General features: G+C 41.8%; 1 protein-coding gene across 1 annotated transcript in view; it reads right to left on the bottom strand.

Annotated features, from left to right (window-relative positions):
- Nucleotides 1–1,004: 1,004 nt before the first annotated feature.
- Nucleotides 1,005–20,513, bottom strand: part of LOC113919964 (aldehyde oxidase 2-like) — an 80,311-nt gene continuing 60,802 nt past the window's right edge. The window contains 5 exon segments of the mRNA XM_035726724.1: nucleotides 1,005–2,231; nucleotides 4,537–4,612; nucleotides 15,030–15,197; nucleotides 17,947–18,135; nucleotides 18,247–18,312. Of these exon segments, the coding sequence (XP_035582617.1) occupies nucleotides 4,559–4,612; nucleotides 15,030–15,197; nucleotides 17,947–18,135; nucleotides 18,247–18,312 (477 nt within the window). The 3' untranslated portion in view covers nucleotides 1,005–2,231; nucleotides 4,537–4,558.

Genomic DNA, 20,513 nt, shown 5'->3' with positions numbered 1-20,513 from the left:
CGATGGGGAGGGGGGATCAGCACCTCATTCAGTGGGTCCAGCAGGTGTAACATAGGCAGGAACCAGCTGCTCGTCCTGACACCTTAGACTTCCACTACCATCCCAACATTTGGTCACTGTGTCCCATCCATGTGTGGGACCAAGAGTAACTTTAATCTTGACAAGAGTGGAGGGGTCTTCGGGACCAGCTATTCCTGAAGGGGGAAAAAAAAGTAGTAATAAAAATGGTTGGGGCGCCTGGGTGGCTCAGTTGGTTGTGTCCGACTCTTGATTTTGGCTCAGGTCATGATCTCAGGGCTGTGGGTTGGAGCCCCACACCGGCAGGGCTCTGCACTCAGCATGCAGTCTGCTTGGGATTCTCTCTCAAATAAATAAATAAATCTTTTTTCTTTATAGTGGTTATATTTTGTGCTTGTGTGAGAATTGGCTGGATGGGGATGGTATGAGAGTAAGTCCTTGCACTATATACCTTTTTATATTTTTGAACTGTGTGAATGTATTGCTAATTTAAAAAATTTAGTAACTATCCTTTAACGATGCTTAGAGCCCAAAGAACTGGTTTCAAGTATGTGGTTTCAACTGTGCCTTTTTGAAAAAGTATTTGATTGATATCCATGCCATTCAGATTTTAGTGCATCAACTCACACAAGTAATTTTTATATAGACCCCTCTATTTTTGCTGCTTTATAGTTCTCAACTGTGACAAATACAAAACGCCTAGTAACCATCCTTAGCCCCAAGACCAAATTTTTACAAAATATGAATTATATTTACCACTGTTTAAAATGATACAGATGATAAAACAAAAATTTCAAATATTTTATTTATTTAACAGAGAGAGAAAAAGAGAGAGCACAAGCAGGGGGAGAGGGACAGAGGGAGAGAGAGGAGCAGACTCCCCTCTGAGCAGGGAGCCCAGTGTGGGGCTCGATCTCAGGACCCCCCCATTATGACTTAACTGACTGAGCCACCCAGGTGCCCCAAAACAAATTTCTTATATTCACATTAGATTACACAGTTAAGGATTTTATTTCTGAGAGCCAAAACTTTTTTTTTTTTTTTTTTACTTTCAGCTTATTTTGCCCTGGCTACTCCCACTAAATTCCCAAGCTCTTCTGCTTATGTGTGCAAAAACCTTGTGTAATTTTTTGTCCTGCCTATGACTTCTCTGTTCTAGTCTCCTTTCTCTTTGTGCTTCAGTCTCACTTCTTCCCTTAAACTTCTGTGGCCCTAGTGAAGCCTCCAAAGTCAGTGGACAGGCCTGTGCACAACCGTATCCCAGTCCCTTCAACCAGATGTGCTCACTGCCTCCAGCGACCTACAGCCTCCCCTACCGCAATCCTGATCTCTGCCTCCACGTCACTCAGTGCTCTCAGATCAGCCCCCTATCGCTCATTCACTTCTGGAGTCCTTGCAGACGGTGGCTTGGTGACTTCATCATGCAAACTCTGGCTGACAGAGTGTCAGTTTACCTCCTGACTTTCTGGTCAAATAAGGCCTAATTCATATTCTCCTCTGATGGCCTCAAAAACTCAGATCAATGGAATTTGGTGGATCCCACATGTTTTAAACTACAACGTTGGGATGATTACAATTTAGAACTCTTTTGCTCTGTGTTACTCCCTTCAATATATGGGAAACTGAGCAGGGAAGTATTTCTGAAACTGATACTAGATCAGATATTTTCTATAGACAAAAAACTAAAGGGTTTTATGATAATACATTGAATATGTTTTTACATTGCCTTTTTATCTCCAAATTCCAAAAGAATGTTAACCAGTTGAATAGCTGACCTACATGACTAAAATACCACTCCTTTGCTGTCAAATGCTCATGCACAGACCCACAGCTAATTCACAGTAGGAACAAAACAAAACCTAATCACATATTTATTTACTGAGAAGTGTCTTTCATTATAGGTTTGTAACTTGCATTACTAGTCCAGTTAGATTGGATGGACACAGAAAGAAACAATTTGCTTTTAGAGCAATATTTACATGATATCTTCAGAAACAAATCAAACTTAAACTTGGCTATTGTGTATATTGCAAAATTTGTCTGGTGGCCTCTAGCCTAGAAAGTCTAAGTAAATAATTTATAAATAGTGATTAATCTTTAACCTAATCAGACTTGAATAATGTTTCTAAAGTTTGTGTCTTTTTTCCACCACAGTATAAGAATACCAGTTTGGATTAACAAATCACCTTTTTACTTGTGAAAAACTGAAACACCTGGAAAAAAAAGAAAAGAGAATAATTATAAAAGTGTGCAAATCCCCCAACTTTTGCTTGTAAGGAAAACAATAAATAGTTGAAAAATTGGATTGGTAAAGCTTTATGGATCTGAATAAGCACATTTAGGTAGTTCTTATTCTTCCTTGGCCTCCATGTCTTCATTTATAAAATAAATGAGAAGCTGGATGAGCTCAGAGATTTTCACACATTTTTAGCAGAGGTTTAAAATGTTATGGGAACACACACACACACACACATGATTTTAGTGGGGTACAAATTTAATAAGGTCAATGTTTAACACTTGCTTATAAAGCAAATATGTGAGAACAATTATGCTACTTTGAAGAAAGCAAAAATCTGAAATTGCGGGTAAAGGATGACAGTTAAAGACTCAGAATGTAATTTATATCTGCATTTTTTTTTTTTAACTGCACAGCATGGAGATAATTCTGACACATAAATAGCTGTAAGTGGTAAAGTAGCAAAAGAGATTTTTTTTTGGTTTGGCTTTGATTTTTGGTTTTTAAATTTCTCTTGCACTCTGAGGATGTTCTTTATTTTGAAGTTTGTACAAAAACTTGACAACCCAGTTCATTCACTGGTTGTCTCCAATTTGTTAAAGTTTGGCACTTAGTGTATCTGAGTGTGTGTGTGTGTGTGTGTGTGTGTGTGTGTGTGGCTTTCCTTGATTGAGTACTAGTGTCAGGCACAATGCTGTGCACTTTACAAACCTTGTTTTATACAGGGATTAGAGTGAATTTGCCAGCATATCCACATTTAATTTTAATACTCGGAAAGAGAGAGGTAGGGAGAGAGAATAATTAAAGAGCTAACTATTCTGCCCTCTATACGTGGGTGTATGTTTTTTAATTACTATTTTATAATAATTTAAAATATAATTTTAAATGTTGACTATTTTGATTTTTGTTGTTACTGTGAAAGGAGAAACAAAAATCTCATCAATTATTTAGTCTGATTTAGCAAAACTACCAATGCAAGTTCTTATGTGACAAAGCACAATGGAATTAAACATATCTGTTAATACACATAGGTTGTTTTAGACATTTAATTGGAAAATTAGAGTTTGAAGAAAAAAAATTTTTTCTCTGAATCTATGATGTAGTTCTCAACTCTGCTTTCATTTTCAACATTAAAAATTGTTGCCCAGTAAGTGTGCACAAAACAGTTTAATTTTCCAACAATGCAATTTTCCAACAATTTTCCAATGTTTCTTTTTGTCAGCATACATTTCTCAGGCAGTTTTGGTGGTCATGCTCCAAAGCCTTCAGTGCTCTGTGTTTTGTGTTAAGCTGCACTATAAAATTGTAGGGGTTGAACTCAACAAATACAACTAGATACCTCTTTTAAATAGCACTAATTAATTATAAATGTGGGAAGCAATAGATTTTAGTTTGGTGTTTTGCACTCAAGATATAAGTGATTCTCAAAAGAATCAGGGAATAGGATCTTTAAAATATCTTAATCCAGAGCTTTCTCATTTTATTTTATTTATTTATTTTAAAGATTTTACTTATTTATTTGTCAGAGAGAAAGACAGAGAACACAAGCAGGGGGAGGGGCAGGAAGGGGAGAAGCAGGCTCCCCACCGAGCAGGGAGCCCGATGTGGGGCTCCATCCCAGGACCCTGGGATCATGACCTGAGCTGAAGGCAGACGCTTCACCGACTGAGCCACCCAGGCATCCCAGCTTTCTCATTTATTTTAAGAGGAAAAGGAAAAACTGGGGGACGCCTGGTTGGCTTAGTCGATGGAGCATGTGACTCTTGATCTCAGAGTTGTGAGTTCGAGCCCCATGTTGGGTATAGAGATTACCTAAAAATAAAATCTTTAAAAAAGAAAAGAGAAGAAAATGAAAAGAAAAATTGCTATGTTTTTCTTGGATAAAATACCTTGACTTTCCTTGTCAGCATCCAAAGCCATGCATGTTTAGTGTTAAAAAATTAAATGTTGGATAAGATTTAAAAATGAAACTAGAGGAGCTCCTGGGTGGCTCAGTTTTAAAGGTCCGCCTTTGGCTCAGGTCGTGATCCCAGGGTCCTGGGCGGCAGGATGCCCTGCTCATCAGGGAGCCTGCTTCTCCCTCTCCCTGTGCCCCTCCCCTTGCTCCTCCTCTCCCTCTCTCTCTCTCTGTCTGACTCAAATGAATAAAGAATCTTTAAAAAAAAAGAAACTAGATTTACACATTTGTGCAATCCTAAACTTCCTTAGAACAGTTTGAAAGCTACTGGCCTGGCTGATGTTTTTTCTTTCTGAGTAATTATCCTTCAGCTTAATAATCTTACCTTTTAGGAAATGACAGCAATGTTACGCTATAGGGATAGACCAAGGTTTAAATGTCTTTGGGTCATCTCTTGGGATCTAAGAAAGAAAGCAAATAAAATACTTAATGTCATAATGCCATTGCAATATCTCATCAGAAAAACTATCTCGAATCTGTAGGTTTTGAAAATTTTTCTTTCTTTTTTTTAAGATTTTATTTATTTGACAGAGAGAGACACAGTGAGCGAGGGAACACAAGCAGGGGGAGTGGCAGAGGGAGAAGCAGGCTTCCCGCGGAGGAGGGAGCCCGATGCGGGGCTCCATCCCAGGACCCTGGGATCATGACCTGAGCCGAAGGCAGACGCTTAATGACTGAGCCACCCAGGCAACACTTGAAAAATTTTCTGAGAGGAGGAGTCAGGATTTTCCTGAGGAATGGGATGGTACCATTCCTCTCATGACAACTCTGAAGTCACAGTGATTCCGTGTTGTGATCTCTGCTATACTTAAATTTTGCTTAAGAGGGCACTTTGATTACTTACCTATCTTCTTTGCTTCCCAGATGTGAATTCCAAAGAGAATGATACATCTTATTTGGGAGAGAGAGATTGCACACAAGTGGGGGCAGGTGGGGGAGGGGCAGCAGGCAGAGGGAGAAGCAGGCTTCCCGCAGAGCAGGGAGCCCGAAGCGGGGCTCGATCCCAGGACCCTGAGATCATGACCTGAGTCGAAGGCAGACGCTTAACGACGGAGCCACCCAGGCGCCCCTGAGAATGATATATCTTAGGAAGATGTTTGGGGGAGGATAGTGGGAAGGGGAGAGTGGTTAGGCTGAGAGTTGTTTGCGTTGGAGCCTACAGACTTGGTCTCCTCTGCACTGATCTGAGAACAGCCCCATCTACACCTTTAGCCAAATGATTTGTGTGGAACAGCGCCCTTGCTAATTAACCCCCAGGCTTATTCTACTATCCTGGGCTACAGGCCCCAAGATTTTGACTTGTTTATCCTTCTTCCTTGTGCTCCTCAATTCCCGTGTCTTCTGCTGGGAACTCCCCCCTAAGGTCTGGCAGGAAGCAGATATTCCTCCCCTCTGCTGTTGTCCTGTTTTTGTTTGGAGAGTTGACTTTTAGTTACAAAAGTGTTAAAAACAAGAACAAACTTCCCATAAGTAATGGAAAGTTATGAAGATCCCAAAAAGCATTTCTCCTAATATTTCTTTCACAGAAATACAAAAAGGAGGCAACAAAAACAAACAAAAAAACCCTCAAATTCTAACCTGTTATCTTTACAAATTCTGTTCTGTTTGCTCTTAGTCTGTATTGAAATGTAAATGGGGGCTAGGTTTGCCTTTCTCAAAGGGCCTTTCCGTATTCTCTACTTAACTGGGGCTTGGGGAGTTGCTTGGCTATCTCATTTAGAATCATCCTGTTGCACCTGGGCTGGGCTAGACTCGGACAAAGCGCTTCAGTCTAGTCTAAGGTGGTTTTAGGTCAGCTCCTCTGCTAAATGGAATGGAATTTTTAGTCTTTTCCAAAACCTGCTTCTAATTCTTTTCACCAGACCTAGGCCCCCAGGTGCCCCTCTGCTTTGGAACACAGATCAATTGTCATTCCTGGCCTTCTTGAGTCTCACCAACTCCTTAGCTTTTGGAGTGAGGACCTAACTCTTGTTTTGGTCTCAAAGGCCCCACCTCTGGGACTTAAGCTGCTCTTCATTGGCTTTGGGTAATCTTCCCTTTATCTTCTTTGCTTGGTGCCATCATCCCCTTCCTTCTCCATTCTATCTCTCCCTGTTGGTTCTCAACAATTAAGGCAATAGTCACTATGACTGTCAAGACCAATTCTGCTTTTCATTAACTCTCAGCTTCTGAGCTATATCTGGCCCAATCTCATTGGTCTCAAGGTCTAGTGACAATGCGTAGTTGCCATCTTTATCATCATCACTGTGCAGTAAAGGAGTAAGTCAGCAGGCCTGGGTTGTCCAAACTCTGCACGTTCCAAAAAAAGTTTTAGCCCCAGACCAGCTCCTGAGAGGTAACACCAAAGCCCTTGAAATCCCACCTGATAAGATGTCTTTGTTTACCTGGGGCCTTGAGACATGTGGTATCATTTAACCTCAGGAAGGTCTGGACACTGAGTAACTAAGGTCAGATGCAGACAACTTATGCTTACTTGGCTGATCTCTAATAAAAACTCTGGATACCAAGGCTCAGGTAAGCTTCTCTGGTTGGCAATACCTTGTATATCTTCTCATACATCATTGCTGGGAGAATTAGGTGTTGTCTATGTGACTCCACTGGGAGAGGACAAATGGAAGCTGGTGCCTGGTCTGTCCTGGACCCTGCCCTATGTTCCTTTTTCCTTTGCTGATGTTAACCTGTATCTTTTCACTGTAATAAACCATAACCATGAATATACCAGCTTTTCTCAGTTCTGTGAGTCCGTCTAGCAAATCATTAAATCTGAAGGTGGTCTTGTGGACTTTTGACTGAATCATCTTCATTATCATCATCATCCTCATCCTCACCTTCAGTGTGTATTGACCACTTCCTACATGTGACAACTGTGAAAATGCTATTCATGCATTATCGTAATCCTTACAACAATGCTGTAAAGTAATTAGAATTATTCTCTCCACAGACCTCTCCCCTCATTTTATAGATAAGGAAACCAAATGATCAGAGAAGTTATATAAATCACCAAAGGTAAGGCTAGGATTCTAACCCACATCCTTCTGACTCCAGCACCCGTGTCTTAACCACTAAGTACATTGGAACTCCTGTCCATTGCTAGTTAAAAGGCTGCCTCCTTCCTGTGTCACATTCTGCATTGCTTGTTTCTCTCTTCATCTGAGGAATGCCTCCAGCTTTGCCCTGTTCCTTTTTAGGTGCTCTCCCTACCTCTCTTCTTCCTCTGCTTCTCTCAACTAGAGGAGTTACCTTCCAGAGACCAGGTAGGAGAGCTTTCAGATACAAAAATATACATTCAGTAACAGTGTCAGATAATCACCCTTCAGTAGTAAGAAAGGCCACTGTGTCAAGTGTCACCAAGCATGGCAGGGAACAGATTTGGCCCCTGCACCCTGGGACAAGAATGTTCAACATGGAACCAGTTTCCCAGCCTGTTCGAGTGCCAGTAAAATGTCTTCCCAGATAGCATGAGAGGCTGGGAGGAGAACGTGATGAAGAACTAGAGGGCATGTGCCTGTCTGAGCGTGTGTGCATGTGCATGTGAGTAATGTTTGTGTGTCTGTGTGTGTGTGTGTGTGTGCAGAAGGGTAGACAGCATTCTGAGGAAGGCACCATGGGAGCCTCCACTGCGAGTCATCTCCTGAGTGTGCGTTTGTGTCTGCGCTCCAGCTCGCAGAACCCATGGGGCTGAGGTGTGTCTGTGCTAGTTTTAAGGCCTTGCCAAGTATCTGTGGCTTAGCTTTAGCAGGACAGGATGTAGAATGCCTGTTTCTACATGTGATGGGGGTAGGTTCCAACACTACAAAGAAATAGAACACAATCTTGTAGGACTGGCGGTACATGTCCCTCTGTTCAGAGAAATGCAAGGTGGCACACAGGATATGTGGTTGAGGACTAGTGTTTGGGGGCAAACCAGCTGATGGGAGTGTAGGCAAACCGGGCTGCTCACAGTGCAGGAAATGTTCCTGTGTCTCTCCTTCATCTGGTAGGAAGGGCTCCCTTTACTAAACTGAACAGGTGGCACTTTTAATGCTGCCAACTCTCACTGAGTCTGGGCATCTAGAAATGCAAAAGAAGCAGGAAGGGAAAACGAAGCATGGGGGTGGCAAGGTGCTAGTGATGCAGAGGGAAGGAAGCAGGTGGAAGGAGGCTGCATCAGGGTTTGTAGAGTGGGGAGGGTAAAGGCCTTCAGAAACCAGACACCCAGCAACTGTACAGAATAACAGGGCAGGGCAGGCATGGCCATCAGAACTAGGTACCGGTCTAGAATGGAAGGACTGGTTCCCATGAAGTTACTCTAAAGTCAGGCCTCCGCCTAACACATGACATACCCACTCATTGTGGTTGCAAGTATTCCTTATGAGTCAGCATGATAAAGCTGCCCCTTCAAAATGTGGGGTGAACTGAAACCTGTTTACATACTTGTTTCGAAGCTAAGTGTCTGATTTTAGCTTCCAGGAGATGGAAACTGAATCTGCTCCTTGACTTTACATGGCTTCCCACGGTGGCAGCCCCTACACACCACGGTGTTGTAGCTACTTTAATAAATACTTAAATACTTTTTGCTGCTAGTGATAACAAGGTTTTTGTATTTGTCCTACTGCCAAACTCTTTAAGGCAGGATTTTTCTAATTTTTAAGGCTGTGGAGCTCTTCTTGTCTCTGAATCCTAAAGATTTTTTTTTTTTTGGATGAAATCACTGTTTCTAAGGAAAAGTTCTAACTTGAAAGTATTAATTAGGTATTTTCTGTATATCTTTAAGAGAAATTTCCTTTTTTTTCCCTTGTGGAATTTTAAGTGACTCTACAAAACACATTTTCCAAGAAATACATTTTTCTTTCTTGCATCACCAGAAAGGCGAATATATACAGATGATGTTTCTGGCTGGGTCTGGCTGAGCCAGGCTGCTCTGCTGGGCTCTGAACAGAACCTACCACCAGCAACACTGTTCTGACCAGGAGTTAAGCACCTAGGAAAGGGCCCATGGATAAAAAAAATAATCAACAACTTTGATCAAGGTAACCAAAGCCACAGACGTAAACAATCTTTGATATAGTAAATGATTGTTCAAAGAGAAGAATTTTTTTTTTTGGCTTGCTTTTTGGTGAAGCTTAGAACTAATTATCTGTGAAAATGAGGCTGCTAGTCTTAAGGGTTGTTTTTTTCAGCCCTTAGCAGGTCAGCTTGATTTAATGTGGAAATTCTTTTTAAGCCCTTTGGAAGAGGCATATTTTGAAGAAAGTCATTAGTAGTTATGGGTATTTGGTGGAAACTTCACTTTAATATTTACAGAGTGACTTGTATTTACACAATATTCTTACATGCATTATTTTATTTAATTCCAAAGGACAAAATGAGGGTTTGACCGTCATTTCTATTTAAGAAATAGATATAGGCAGGCTGTTATTTACCTTATGTAATAACCTCCTCAGGTTATTACAAGAGGAGGTTTTAGACTTTCCAAGGCTCACGTTCTGGTACACAGACCTTCTGAATCTCTTGCCTTCTTATGTGTCAGAACAAATTGTGTTTTGACAACAGAATTCAAAGGCCAAATATACTAGGAGTGTTAATATCTGTTTCTCAAAAAAGTTTGTTTTGGTTTTTGTTTTTTTGCATAGTACAGTTTTATATGCCAGAGTGGATCATTATATACAGTTGACCCTTGAACAATTTTGGGGGCTGGGATGCTGACCCCCCGTGAAGGTGAAAATCCACTTATAATTTTGACTCCCCCAAAACTTAAGTACTAATAGCCTACTTACTGTTGACTGAAATGAACTGTTACTGATAAAAGAGTTGATTAACACATATGTATTATATACTGTATTCTTATTATAAAGTAAGAGACAAGAAGAGGTTATAAAGAAAATCTTAAGGAAGAGAAAATACATTTACAGCGCTGTACTGTATTAATCTGGGTATAAGTGGACTTGCACAGTTCAAACCTGGGTTGTTCAAGGGTAGACTGTATTTCGGTTAAAATACCATGTTGTTGTTTGATTAAATGTAAATCTGATAGGCTCAGATTTGTTCTAAGATGCTTTAAAGAGACTGGTCTGTGTGAGGAGCCAGGCTATGAGGACTTTAGGAGGCCTGCCGTGTGAACAAATCGTAATTTCTAAAGAACTGAAGATATAGACCTGGATTGTGATAGACGCTAGTTGCAACGGAAGCTGGAATAAGGATTATTCAGGTTTCACCCTCCTGATGTAGAGATAAGTAAGTCACAAATTTTATTTTTATTTATTTATAAATTAACTAATTATTTTAGAGAGAGAGAGAGAGCAAGTGTGGGAGGGGCAGAGGGAAAGGGAGAGGGAGAATCTTAAGCAGGCTCCACACTCAGCACAGAGCTTGATGCGGGGCTTGATCTCACCACCCTGAAACTGTGAGCTAAGCTGAAATCAAGAGTTGGATGCTTAATCGACTGAGTCATCCAGGCACCCCACATGTTTTTATTTCTGATATCTTTATGCCAGGAAGAACAACAACTGCAGCCTTTTAGTTACAAGTTTTTTCTACCAATATCAGAGACTTACAAGGTAAGGCCATTTTTGAGGGCTACTTGGTCCCATGCTACTTTGAATCCAATGAAACTGCCACAGGGCTTTTGCATTAATTATTCTCTAACCATATCATTACCAGCTTTATGCTTGCTCCCTCACTTCACTCAGGCCTCAGCTCAAATGTCAATGCCCTAGAGAAAATTTCTCTAATAAACCATCAAAAATTATCTAAAATAATCTCTCCATCACATTCTAGTCCCCGATTTTTCTATTTTGCTTCATAGTATTTATCACCACCTGAAATTATATTGTGTGTTTGTTTACTTGTTTACTGTTTGGTTTCCCCAGTAGAATGTAAGCTCCATGTGGGCAGGGATTGACTGGCTCACTGTTTCTTTAGTTCCCCAGCAGTGTCTGGTGCAGGGAAAAATTAATGATTGATTGCATGATGAATGATCAAAGCTGGGGCCAAATCTATGACCTCTTTGACTTTAAGAAAAGGTTAAGGCTAAGTTAGAAAAGTTCTGTTCTATTAATTCACAGGCATAACCCAGAGTCAGCTGAGCACTTACAATTCATGGTAATTATTTGTCTTTCTCCCCTGCTACACCATAAACAACTTGCGAGCAGGTACCTGTGAGTCTGGTTCACCAGTATACTCCCAGTACCTCAAAATATGCAAAAAGGAAAGTATTGAATTGATTTCTTGAATTTGATTAAAAATATGAAAGGTGAGTGGGATTAGCCTGGGAAAAGGATGAAGATGGTTCCTAGCAGAAGGCAGAGCTTGGTGGAGGCCTCTGTCCTTGACAAGAGGAGCAGCCAGAAGGCGGCAAGCATGGAGAGAGAAGGCAGGGTAGGGTACCATGCATAGCTGGAGAAGTGGGTGAGGATGGTCATGCCGGACCTGCAGGTTTATAGGTTTGGCAGGGCAAGTTAAAAAGTTACATCTTTATCTGAAGAGCAATGGGAACCTTCTCACCTCCGTACATGCTAGAGTGCCATGATCATATTTGTCACACCCCAACTTTCTGGCTGCACTAGGTATAGGAAGGCCAGCGAAGAGGCTGCTTCAACCCAGGCTAGAGAGATGGAAGGTAGACTTCAGGTTTCTAGAAAGTAAGCTCCACAAATGGAGAGGCTGCTCTCTGTTTCATTCACTTCTGACTTGCCAGCCCCCAGAACAATGTCTGGCACCTGCTTTGTGGTATAATACGGATGGAGGAGTATTGCCATGTCCTGTGACAGGAAGTAGCAGAATCTACATTTCGTGTGTTTCTGGTCCTCTTTGTTAAACCAAGAGTCAGGACTTCCTCCTCTCTGCTTCCCTTGGGAGGCCCCACTGAAGGCTGGTTTCTGGTTATCCTTTTGCTGTGGGTGTCTGGAGGTCAGAACAGAGAAACTCTTGAATCCCTGAAGTACTGTCAAGAATTTGAAGAAGCCCATACTCTCATCATGAAGTCACTCCCAATTATACTGATCAAATCTTTTTAAACATTTATATCAGGGATATCTCAATTTTGGAAAATGAGTATGTAAATAAATTGTACATAAAAATAGTTATGACTTAAAAGATGATTACAAGTGTGTGTGAATGTATATAAATACCAAATTTTTAAAAAAGATTTTATTTATTTATTTGTCAGAGAGAGAGAGAGCATAAGCAGGGGGAGTGGCCAGCAGAGGGAGAAGCAGGCTCCCTGCCTGAGCAGGGAGCCCAGTGTGGGACTGGATCCCAGGATCCTGGGATCATGACCTGAGCAGAAGGTAGACACTTAACCAGCTGAGCCACCCAGGTGTGCCTAAATACCAAAATTTTTATGATTATTTCTGGTTAGTGGGAGTATGGCTGATTTTAACTTTCATCTTATTCTTTGCAATATTTTTCTTACTTTTCCATAATGGACATGTGTTACTTTTATGAAGATAAAAAGTAATACATGTTACTAAAATGAGGTTTATATATCAAATCTAGATTATAACATGAGGTGCTATTTAGGCGTGTTTTAGAAAATGTGAAGGGACGCCTGGGTGGCTCAGTCAGTTAAGTGTCCGCCTCCAGCTCAGGTCATGATCCCAGGGCCCTGGGATCGAGCCCCGCATCGGGACCCCTGCTCAGTGAGGTATCGGCTTCTCCCTCTCCCTCTGCCCCTCCCACTGGCTCACAGTCTCTCACTCGTGCTCTCTTGCGAGAGTCACTCACGCTCTCTTGCTCTCAAATAAATAAATAAAATCTTTAAAAAATAAAATAAAATATAAAAAAAAGAAAATGTGAAGTTACTTTTACATTGACCCTGAGCATTTGATTGGTGGGTATACGAATTAGTACATGATTTATATCCACAAAGACATATTAAATTAGTCTTACCAAAAAACCATCAGACTTGGAAGAAAATACGGCCCCTTCCCAGGGGCAAGGTACCTGGCAGGCTGAGTCCCAAATAGTAATTGAAATCCAAGTGATTCACTTCTTACCATTGCATGTGACAGACTGACTTTGCCAGATAACCCAACTATTAATAATGGCCTAAAAATTTGGAAATGAAGGAATTCATTTTCTGAGAGCCAGACCATTTGAAGACTGACAAAGTTAAACATGGGCAAGAAAGGAAAATTAGAACCTGCTGCTGCATGTTTTTAATTTTGCCAATCTGCCGCATTTTGGGAAAGGATATTTATGACTGCAAAAGAAGACTGAGAACAGTTTTTGAAAGGTTGGGAGTGCTTATGCATTGGGGTAGAGATCAAGCAATTCTGCAGTTACCTGTGTGACCACTGTTGCTGGGAGGAGATGGACAGGGCCCTCTAGGCCCAACTCAGTCCTGGGAAGGGGTCCCTGCAGTGGAGGAGTGCTGGTTCCCTGACCGCGGCCAACTGAGCAGGACTGACCTGAGGTAGGTGATCGTAAACCTTCTGTGGACAGCACAGTCAGGTGAGGGGCCGCCTGGGAGGGCAGAGCTGTTGCTGGGACCCTTGGTGGGAAAGAGGGGGTGGTTGGTATGACTGGAGAACAAGCAGTGTTGAGTCAGGTTTGGAGATGGGAAGAGGGCTGGATCATGTAAGGGAAGGAAATGTGCCATGATGACATTTCCCTTTGAGCAGTATTCCCAAATCCTGGGTCACATTATTCTTTCACTCTATGGCTGGATGTTTTGGAGAGGTCATTTAAGTATTTAGGCTTCTTTCAGTATAGATCTGAAAACACAAATTTCCTTTAAGAGGTAGAGAATCAATTCTTTTCTCTCTAAGAGGCAATATACTATACTGGAGCCAGATGGTCTGGGTTTGAATCTTGACTTTGGGCCAAGTTTCCTCAATAGTAAAATGAAGAAAATAATACCAGTTACCTGACAGAGTTAGAGTAGTGACTCATGAGATAATCTGTGTAAAATATCTAGGACGGTGCTCAATCAACGCTACCGAGTGTTAATGTATATATTAGCATGCTATGAGGAAACGGGCACAGGCAGACTCAGTGACCTCCCCGAGGTGGTGACACTACAGCATTCAGCAGGCTGGGATTGCTGCGTGCATGGGCATCTAGCAGGTGACTCCCAGTCATCCCTCTCCTGGGCTGGGGGGCATTGTCATGAAGTGGAAAAGCGGCAGCTGGTAATAAGATCCCGTTCTTCTCAAGGAAAGGTAGATTGTGTACTCTGTGTTTGTATTGGGAACACGGACAGTATATTATCAAATATAGCTACATGATACATGGATTATTTTCTGTGTTTGTTTTTCTTGAAGAGTAGGTTAGGTAGGATAGAGGGAGAAAAATAAAATGGTTCAGTGAAATCATCCAGTTGTTTCATATTTAGCTATTAGTTTTTGAAGCATGATAAATCATCCTACTTCAGGGTTGCTGAGACAATCAAATTAAATAACAGATGTAGAAATGCTTTTTAAAAATTTAGAATTGCTACAGATACACAAGGTATTTGTGTGATTTATTTTTAGCCTCTTAATACTTTGTTTTTTTTATTAAAAGATTTTATTTATTTATTTATTTGACAGAGAGATAGAGAGAGAGTCCAAGTAGGCAGAGAGGCAGGCAGAGGCAGAGGGAGAAGCAGGCTCTCCGCTGAGCAGGGAGCCCGATGTGGGGCTCGATCCCAAGACGCTGGGATCATGACCTGAGCCGAAGGCAGACGCTTAACCAATTGAGCCACCCAGGCATCCCGCCTCTTAATACTTTGATAAGCTTCCATTTTATAATTTGACCTTGTAATTTGATCAGATTAGGTTATGAATTTACCTTAGAGGTCTAAGAAACAAGAGATAGAAAAGCCACCTTTTAGGAAAATAATCAATAATTCCATACCATCTCTGTGAACCGATCTGCACAAGCCATTCGAACCCATTCTGGCGTTGCTGGGCTCCTCACTGTGAAGTCCTCAGCTATGTCTCTTTCCCTGCGTGCTGCGGCCACCGCGTCAGTGATGGCAAAGAACACAGATGAGCCCAGGAACATCCCGGACTCCCCCAGGCCCTGCAAAAAAACACATTTGTTTTAGAATCTTCTATACTAGATTACAAGCTACTATATTTCAGGACCCAGGTCTTTATTCACCATTGTATCCCTAACTCCTAGCACAGTGTCTTGCTCACAATAATTTGTTCAGTAACTTATTGACTGAATGAAGCTTGAGTACTCTTAAAAATTGCAACACCACCTGAACTTCCCATATCTGTAATGCCATCTAGGTTAAATCTTTGTTCTATAGGAAAGGTGGATGCACACGCACATGTGTGCGTGTGTGTGTGTGTTGGGGGGGCATCCTATTATTTATTTATTTATTTATTTATTTATTTATTTAAGATTTTACTTATTTATTCATGAGAGACAGAGATAGAGAAGGAGGGAGCAGAGGGAGAAGCAGGCTGCCTGCAGAGCAGGGAGCCCGATGTAGGACTCAATTCCAGGACCCTGGGATCATGAACTGAAGACACTTACCTGACTGAGCCACCCAGGCACCCTGTGTGATATCCTACTTAGGGAAGCACATTCAATGGTTAACTTCATGAGCAGAGAGAAAAATGCCTCGTTATGACTCCAGCATCAGGGGAGGTAGGGTACTCTAAAAGAGTACAGACTTGGGTACCAGATGATGAGTTGCAAGCCTATCATCTGCCAGGAACAATCAGGTAATATAAATGAGAGGATGTGGGCAGTTGAAGGACAGCAGAGAAAAGTGGGAATTATGGTGAAGTAGAGATACCCCCATATCCTGTCTAAAGGGGCCATTGGTGTCTTCTAAAAAGGTAGCCAAAATTACCAGATCATCCAATTTTTCAAGGGAATTTAGATATTCTTATTTTAATGTACAATTCCCTGATTTTTTAAGACTTATTTATTTGAGAGAGAGAGGAGGAGAAGGAGAGGGAGAGGGAGAGAGAGAATCTCAAGCAGACTCCCTGTTGAATGTGGAGCCCAATGCAGGGCTCTATCCCAGGACCCTGAGATCATGACCTGAGCTGAAGGCAGACACTTACCTGACTGAGCCACCCAGACACCCCTACAATTCCCTGATTTTTAAAAACACTGTGTGGGTCACAGAAAACACATCTGTAGCCTAGATTCAGCCAGTGGGCCCCCAATTTGCAACCCTAAGCTAGAGACATGAAGTTTGAAACCTGGCCCTTACTCCCTCTGTTTCTCTGGGTGAGATTATCTCTCTGAGCCTCTGTTCCTTTATCAGTGAAATTCAGGCAATGATATCTATGCTACAGGGTGTTGTAAAGTTTCGCAAGTGCAAAAGCTCCTAGCATAGTGCCTGGTACTCGGTAGGTCCCTGTTATTATTACAGAATATACTCTATGGGGTACCTGTAAACCTATGATTTTCCTCAGGGTCTGCCTATGAGTGGCTGGTCACAACCATAGGACTCAGGTCCTGCCTGTCCCATTGTTCTTGGTGGCTTGAATGCTGCTCTTTGAGTGATTTCCAGCCTAATGAGAACCCACAGGGGATGCTGATTGTCCTTCCTTTCAAATTTGCACCCCCACACCTCTCCACACTCCAATTACATCACCGTATGCCCAGAGAAAGTTCCTGGGCTGACACTGGCCTCCAGTTTGGAAATGATAACATTCCAGCAGATATAAATGAACTCATTTTCTCTTATATCAATTCATCACCCCTAGTAAGAAGTCTCCTAAAAGACTTAAAAGAAAATTTTAACAATACATCTCAAACCTAAAGAAAGTTTCTACTCAGAGTGATTTTCACATAATCTGCGTACAGCAATGACAATAAATGCTGACCTTTATTTTCATTTGCAACTCTGCCACTTTAGCAATTACTAACGGTTTGTGTCTTTGCTTCCTGACACCATTGACATTTTGGGCCAGATAATTCTTTGTTGGGGGGCTGTCTTGTGCACTGAAGGCTATTTAGCAGCGTCCCTGGCCTCTCTACCCAGACTAGGAACATCTCCTCCTTCCACAACCGCAGCTGTGATAACCAGATATATCTTCAGGTACATTGCCAAATGTACCCTGGGGACCAGTTGAGAACCATTGTTCTGGATCCATTTATGGGTATGGATGAGGACCCTGAGCCCCCAAGAGGTGAGTGATTCATCTATGATCACAGGGAGCTGGCGAGGCTAGGCTAAGAACCCAGGTCCACTGAGGCCCGGTCTAGGATTCTTCCCAAGCTGCCACTTCTTCCTAAGATTTTAGTAGTATCATGCCTTCAATCACTTTTAATATTTTAGTCTTAAGGTTCTTAAGTGAAAATATTATTCTTTTTTTTTTTTTTAAGGATTTTATTTATTTATTTGACAGAGAGACACAGCGAGAGCAGGAACACAAGCAGGGGGAGTGGGAGAGGGAGAAGCAGGTCTCCAGCTGAGCAGGGAGCCTGATGTGGGACTCGATCCCAGGACCCTGGGATCATGACCCGAGCCGAAGGCAGACGCTCAATGACTGAGCCACCCAGGCGCCCTGAAAATATTATTCTATCAAATCAGAACTTTTCACCAAATTTTAGCGTTTCCAGTGAAAGAAGATACTAATAAATAAAGACCTTGGCCAAGGATGGCCATTAGGCAGAGATCACTTATCCTCTGTGAATCTCACTTTTCTCTAGGTGATTCTTCTCCAAATTCTACAGTCTCTTGTAATTTGGTCCTGATACAGGTTGACATTATTATTATTATTATTTTGTCTACCTGCTTTCATTTACCATGCTACTTGATAGATCACATTGCATAGCAGTAGGTTTGAGTGCTTACCTTGGATGAATAGATGGTTGGTGGGGTTTGTGATGATGGCAACAGGGAGACATTGAATTCCTCTGGGACATCAGTGACGGTTGGAATTTTGTACTCATCTGGGCCTCGAGAGTACAGAACACCTTCTGGGGAATATTTCAGCTCTTCAGTGGTATAAAGGCCCATTCCCTGAATAAAGGAACCTTCAACCTGAAAGGGGAAAATGTCAAGCTCTGTGAGGCTGTATGCTCTTTAGACGTACTTAGCCTCCCCACAATGACTTTCGGGAAGTGGCATCCATCTCCGTGGGCCAGCACCTACCTGCCCAATATCAATGGTGGGATTTAGGCTGCAACATGTATCCATGATGATGTCTGTTCTGATTTTCTGCCAAAAATGAAAATATTTCACCATAAAAGCTTGAATTAAAAAGATTATCTTAAGATTTATTTAAAAGGTCTCCAGTTATTCCAGAACTCTTGCTGGATAATTAACACTGCATTGAACCTCATCAGTATCAGAGGTGGTAAGAAATCTGCCAAACTTTTCCACTTTAGTGCTAGGACTGGCAGTGACCCCAGGAGATCTTACATAATCTTGGTTTGACTTCTCTCTCTCTTTTTTAAAGATTTTATTTATGTATTTATTTGACAGAGAGAAACACAGTGAGAGAAGGAACACAAGCAGAGGGAGTGGGAGAGGGAGAAGCAGGCTTCCCCCTGAGCGGGGAGCGCAACGCGGGGCTCAATCCCAGGACCCTGGGATCATAACCTGAGCCGAAGGCAGACGCTTAATGACTGAGCTACCCAGGCGCCCCTGGTTTGACTTCTCTTAAGTGACTCCAAAGTCCATGGTATGTGAGTGCCTTTGAGTGTCACTTAGTGAAAAATTGATCCTGGTTGCTCATTTGATTCTACCCCTGGATTTGTTGTTCTGCTACAACTCATGAGCTCATCAAGTCCTCATGATGATTTGATGGAGGTGGTATTATTGCTGATTTACGGAGGAAATCATGTAGCCATAGTGGCATGTATGAAATTGGAGATTTGAAAGATCTTGGAACATATGAAGGGAAAATGTTGAGACTACCTTTGACTATGCTAATCTCTTTCCTTCCCTGAGAAACATCACACTAATTTGGCCCTTATGTTTTGGCACGGGGCTCGTGCAGACGGGTTGTTAAGGAGCTACAGAAAGCCCATGCGTGCCAGTGGTCTATCTCGGGAATATCTCTGGGCTTTCCTTCTGCCCCCATGTCCTGTGCTTTTTCTGACAACATCAGCATTCTCCGTTTAGGCTTACTAGCTGGGCTCCTCCTCTCCATCTGGTCCTTTGGGTTGACAGTTCTCTTTTGACTCAAATGTTGACCTTTCAGACAACCTTCTATGGGCATTGGGACCAGCCTTCATTTATTCTCAACAGATAGGGCAGGAGGTTGGACACACCTCAGAGTGGGCCTTGGATTTATTCCCACCGTGAAAATGGGTATATTTTGCATTAAGGGTGTTGGACAGTGGGAAGAGTAATGGGACACGTTTTGACTCAGTATCCACAAGTGCCCAGCAGCAATAGGCCTGTCATTTAATTTCTCTGATTTCCCTTTAGTTAAAAGAAGTTTTGCCTCTTCAAGGAATAAACCATTTCAAGGGTTGAAGTGATACCACAGTGACTGAACCTTAGCCAGTAATAAGGAAGGCACAGGGACAACCAGATTTTAACTTTACTGGTACCATAAATTGTGGAATATCCCCGTGAGATTTGTTTCTTCAGGGATTTATACCAAGGCCCTCAGATAGAATTGCCAGATAAAATAAGTATGTCCCCAATGCTGCAGTAAGCATATTTATACCAGAAATTTATTTGTTCTTTATCTGAAATTCAAATTTAACCAGCCATCCTTATTTTTTTAAATAATTATTTAATTAATTTCTAAGCCTTCTCACATTATAGAGGCCCATATAGACCTGTATGACATAAGTCAAGGAATATCTGACTTTTGTTTTAAGAAGATGTGAAGCCAGCTCAACATCCTCTTTTTTTTTTAAATTTTATTATGTTATGTTAGTCACCATACAATACATCATTAGTTTTTGATGTGGTGATCCACGATCCATTGTTTTTGTATAACACCCAGTGCTCCATGCAGTACGTGCCCTCCTTAATACCCACCACCGGGCTAACCCATCCCCCCTCCCCCCTCCCCTCTAGAACCCTGTTTGTTTCTCGGAGTCCATAGTCTCTCATGGTTCATCTCTCCCTCCGATTCCCCCCCATTTTTCCCTTCCTTCTCCTAGTGTCCTCCATGCTCTTCCTTATGCTCCACAAATAAATGAAACCATATGATAATTGACTTTCTCTGCTTGACTTATTTCACTTAGCATAATCTCCTCCAGTCCCATCCATGTTGATGTAAAAGTTGGGTATTCATCCTTTCTGATGGCTGAGTAATATTCCATTGTATATATGGACCACATCTTCTTTATCCATTCATCTGTTGAAGGGCATCTCAGCTCTTTCCACAGTTTGGCTGTTGCGGACATTGTTGCTATGAACATTGGGGTACATAAGCCATCCTGTATTTTTATTTG

The sequence above is a fragment of the Zalophus californianus genome, chromosome 3 (genome assembly GCF_009762305.2).
Source record: "Zalophus californianus isolate mZalCal1 chromosome 3, mZalCal1.pri.v2, whole genome shotgun sequence".
Taxonomy (NCBI): Eukaryota; Metazoa; Chordata; class Mammalia; order Carnivora; family Otariidae; genus Zalophus; species Zalophus californianus.
Note: the sequence above shows the minus strand (reverse complement) of the source record. Positions and strands in the feature narration are given on the sequence as shown.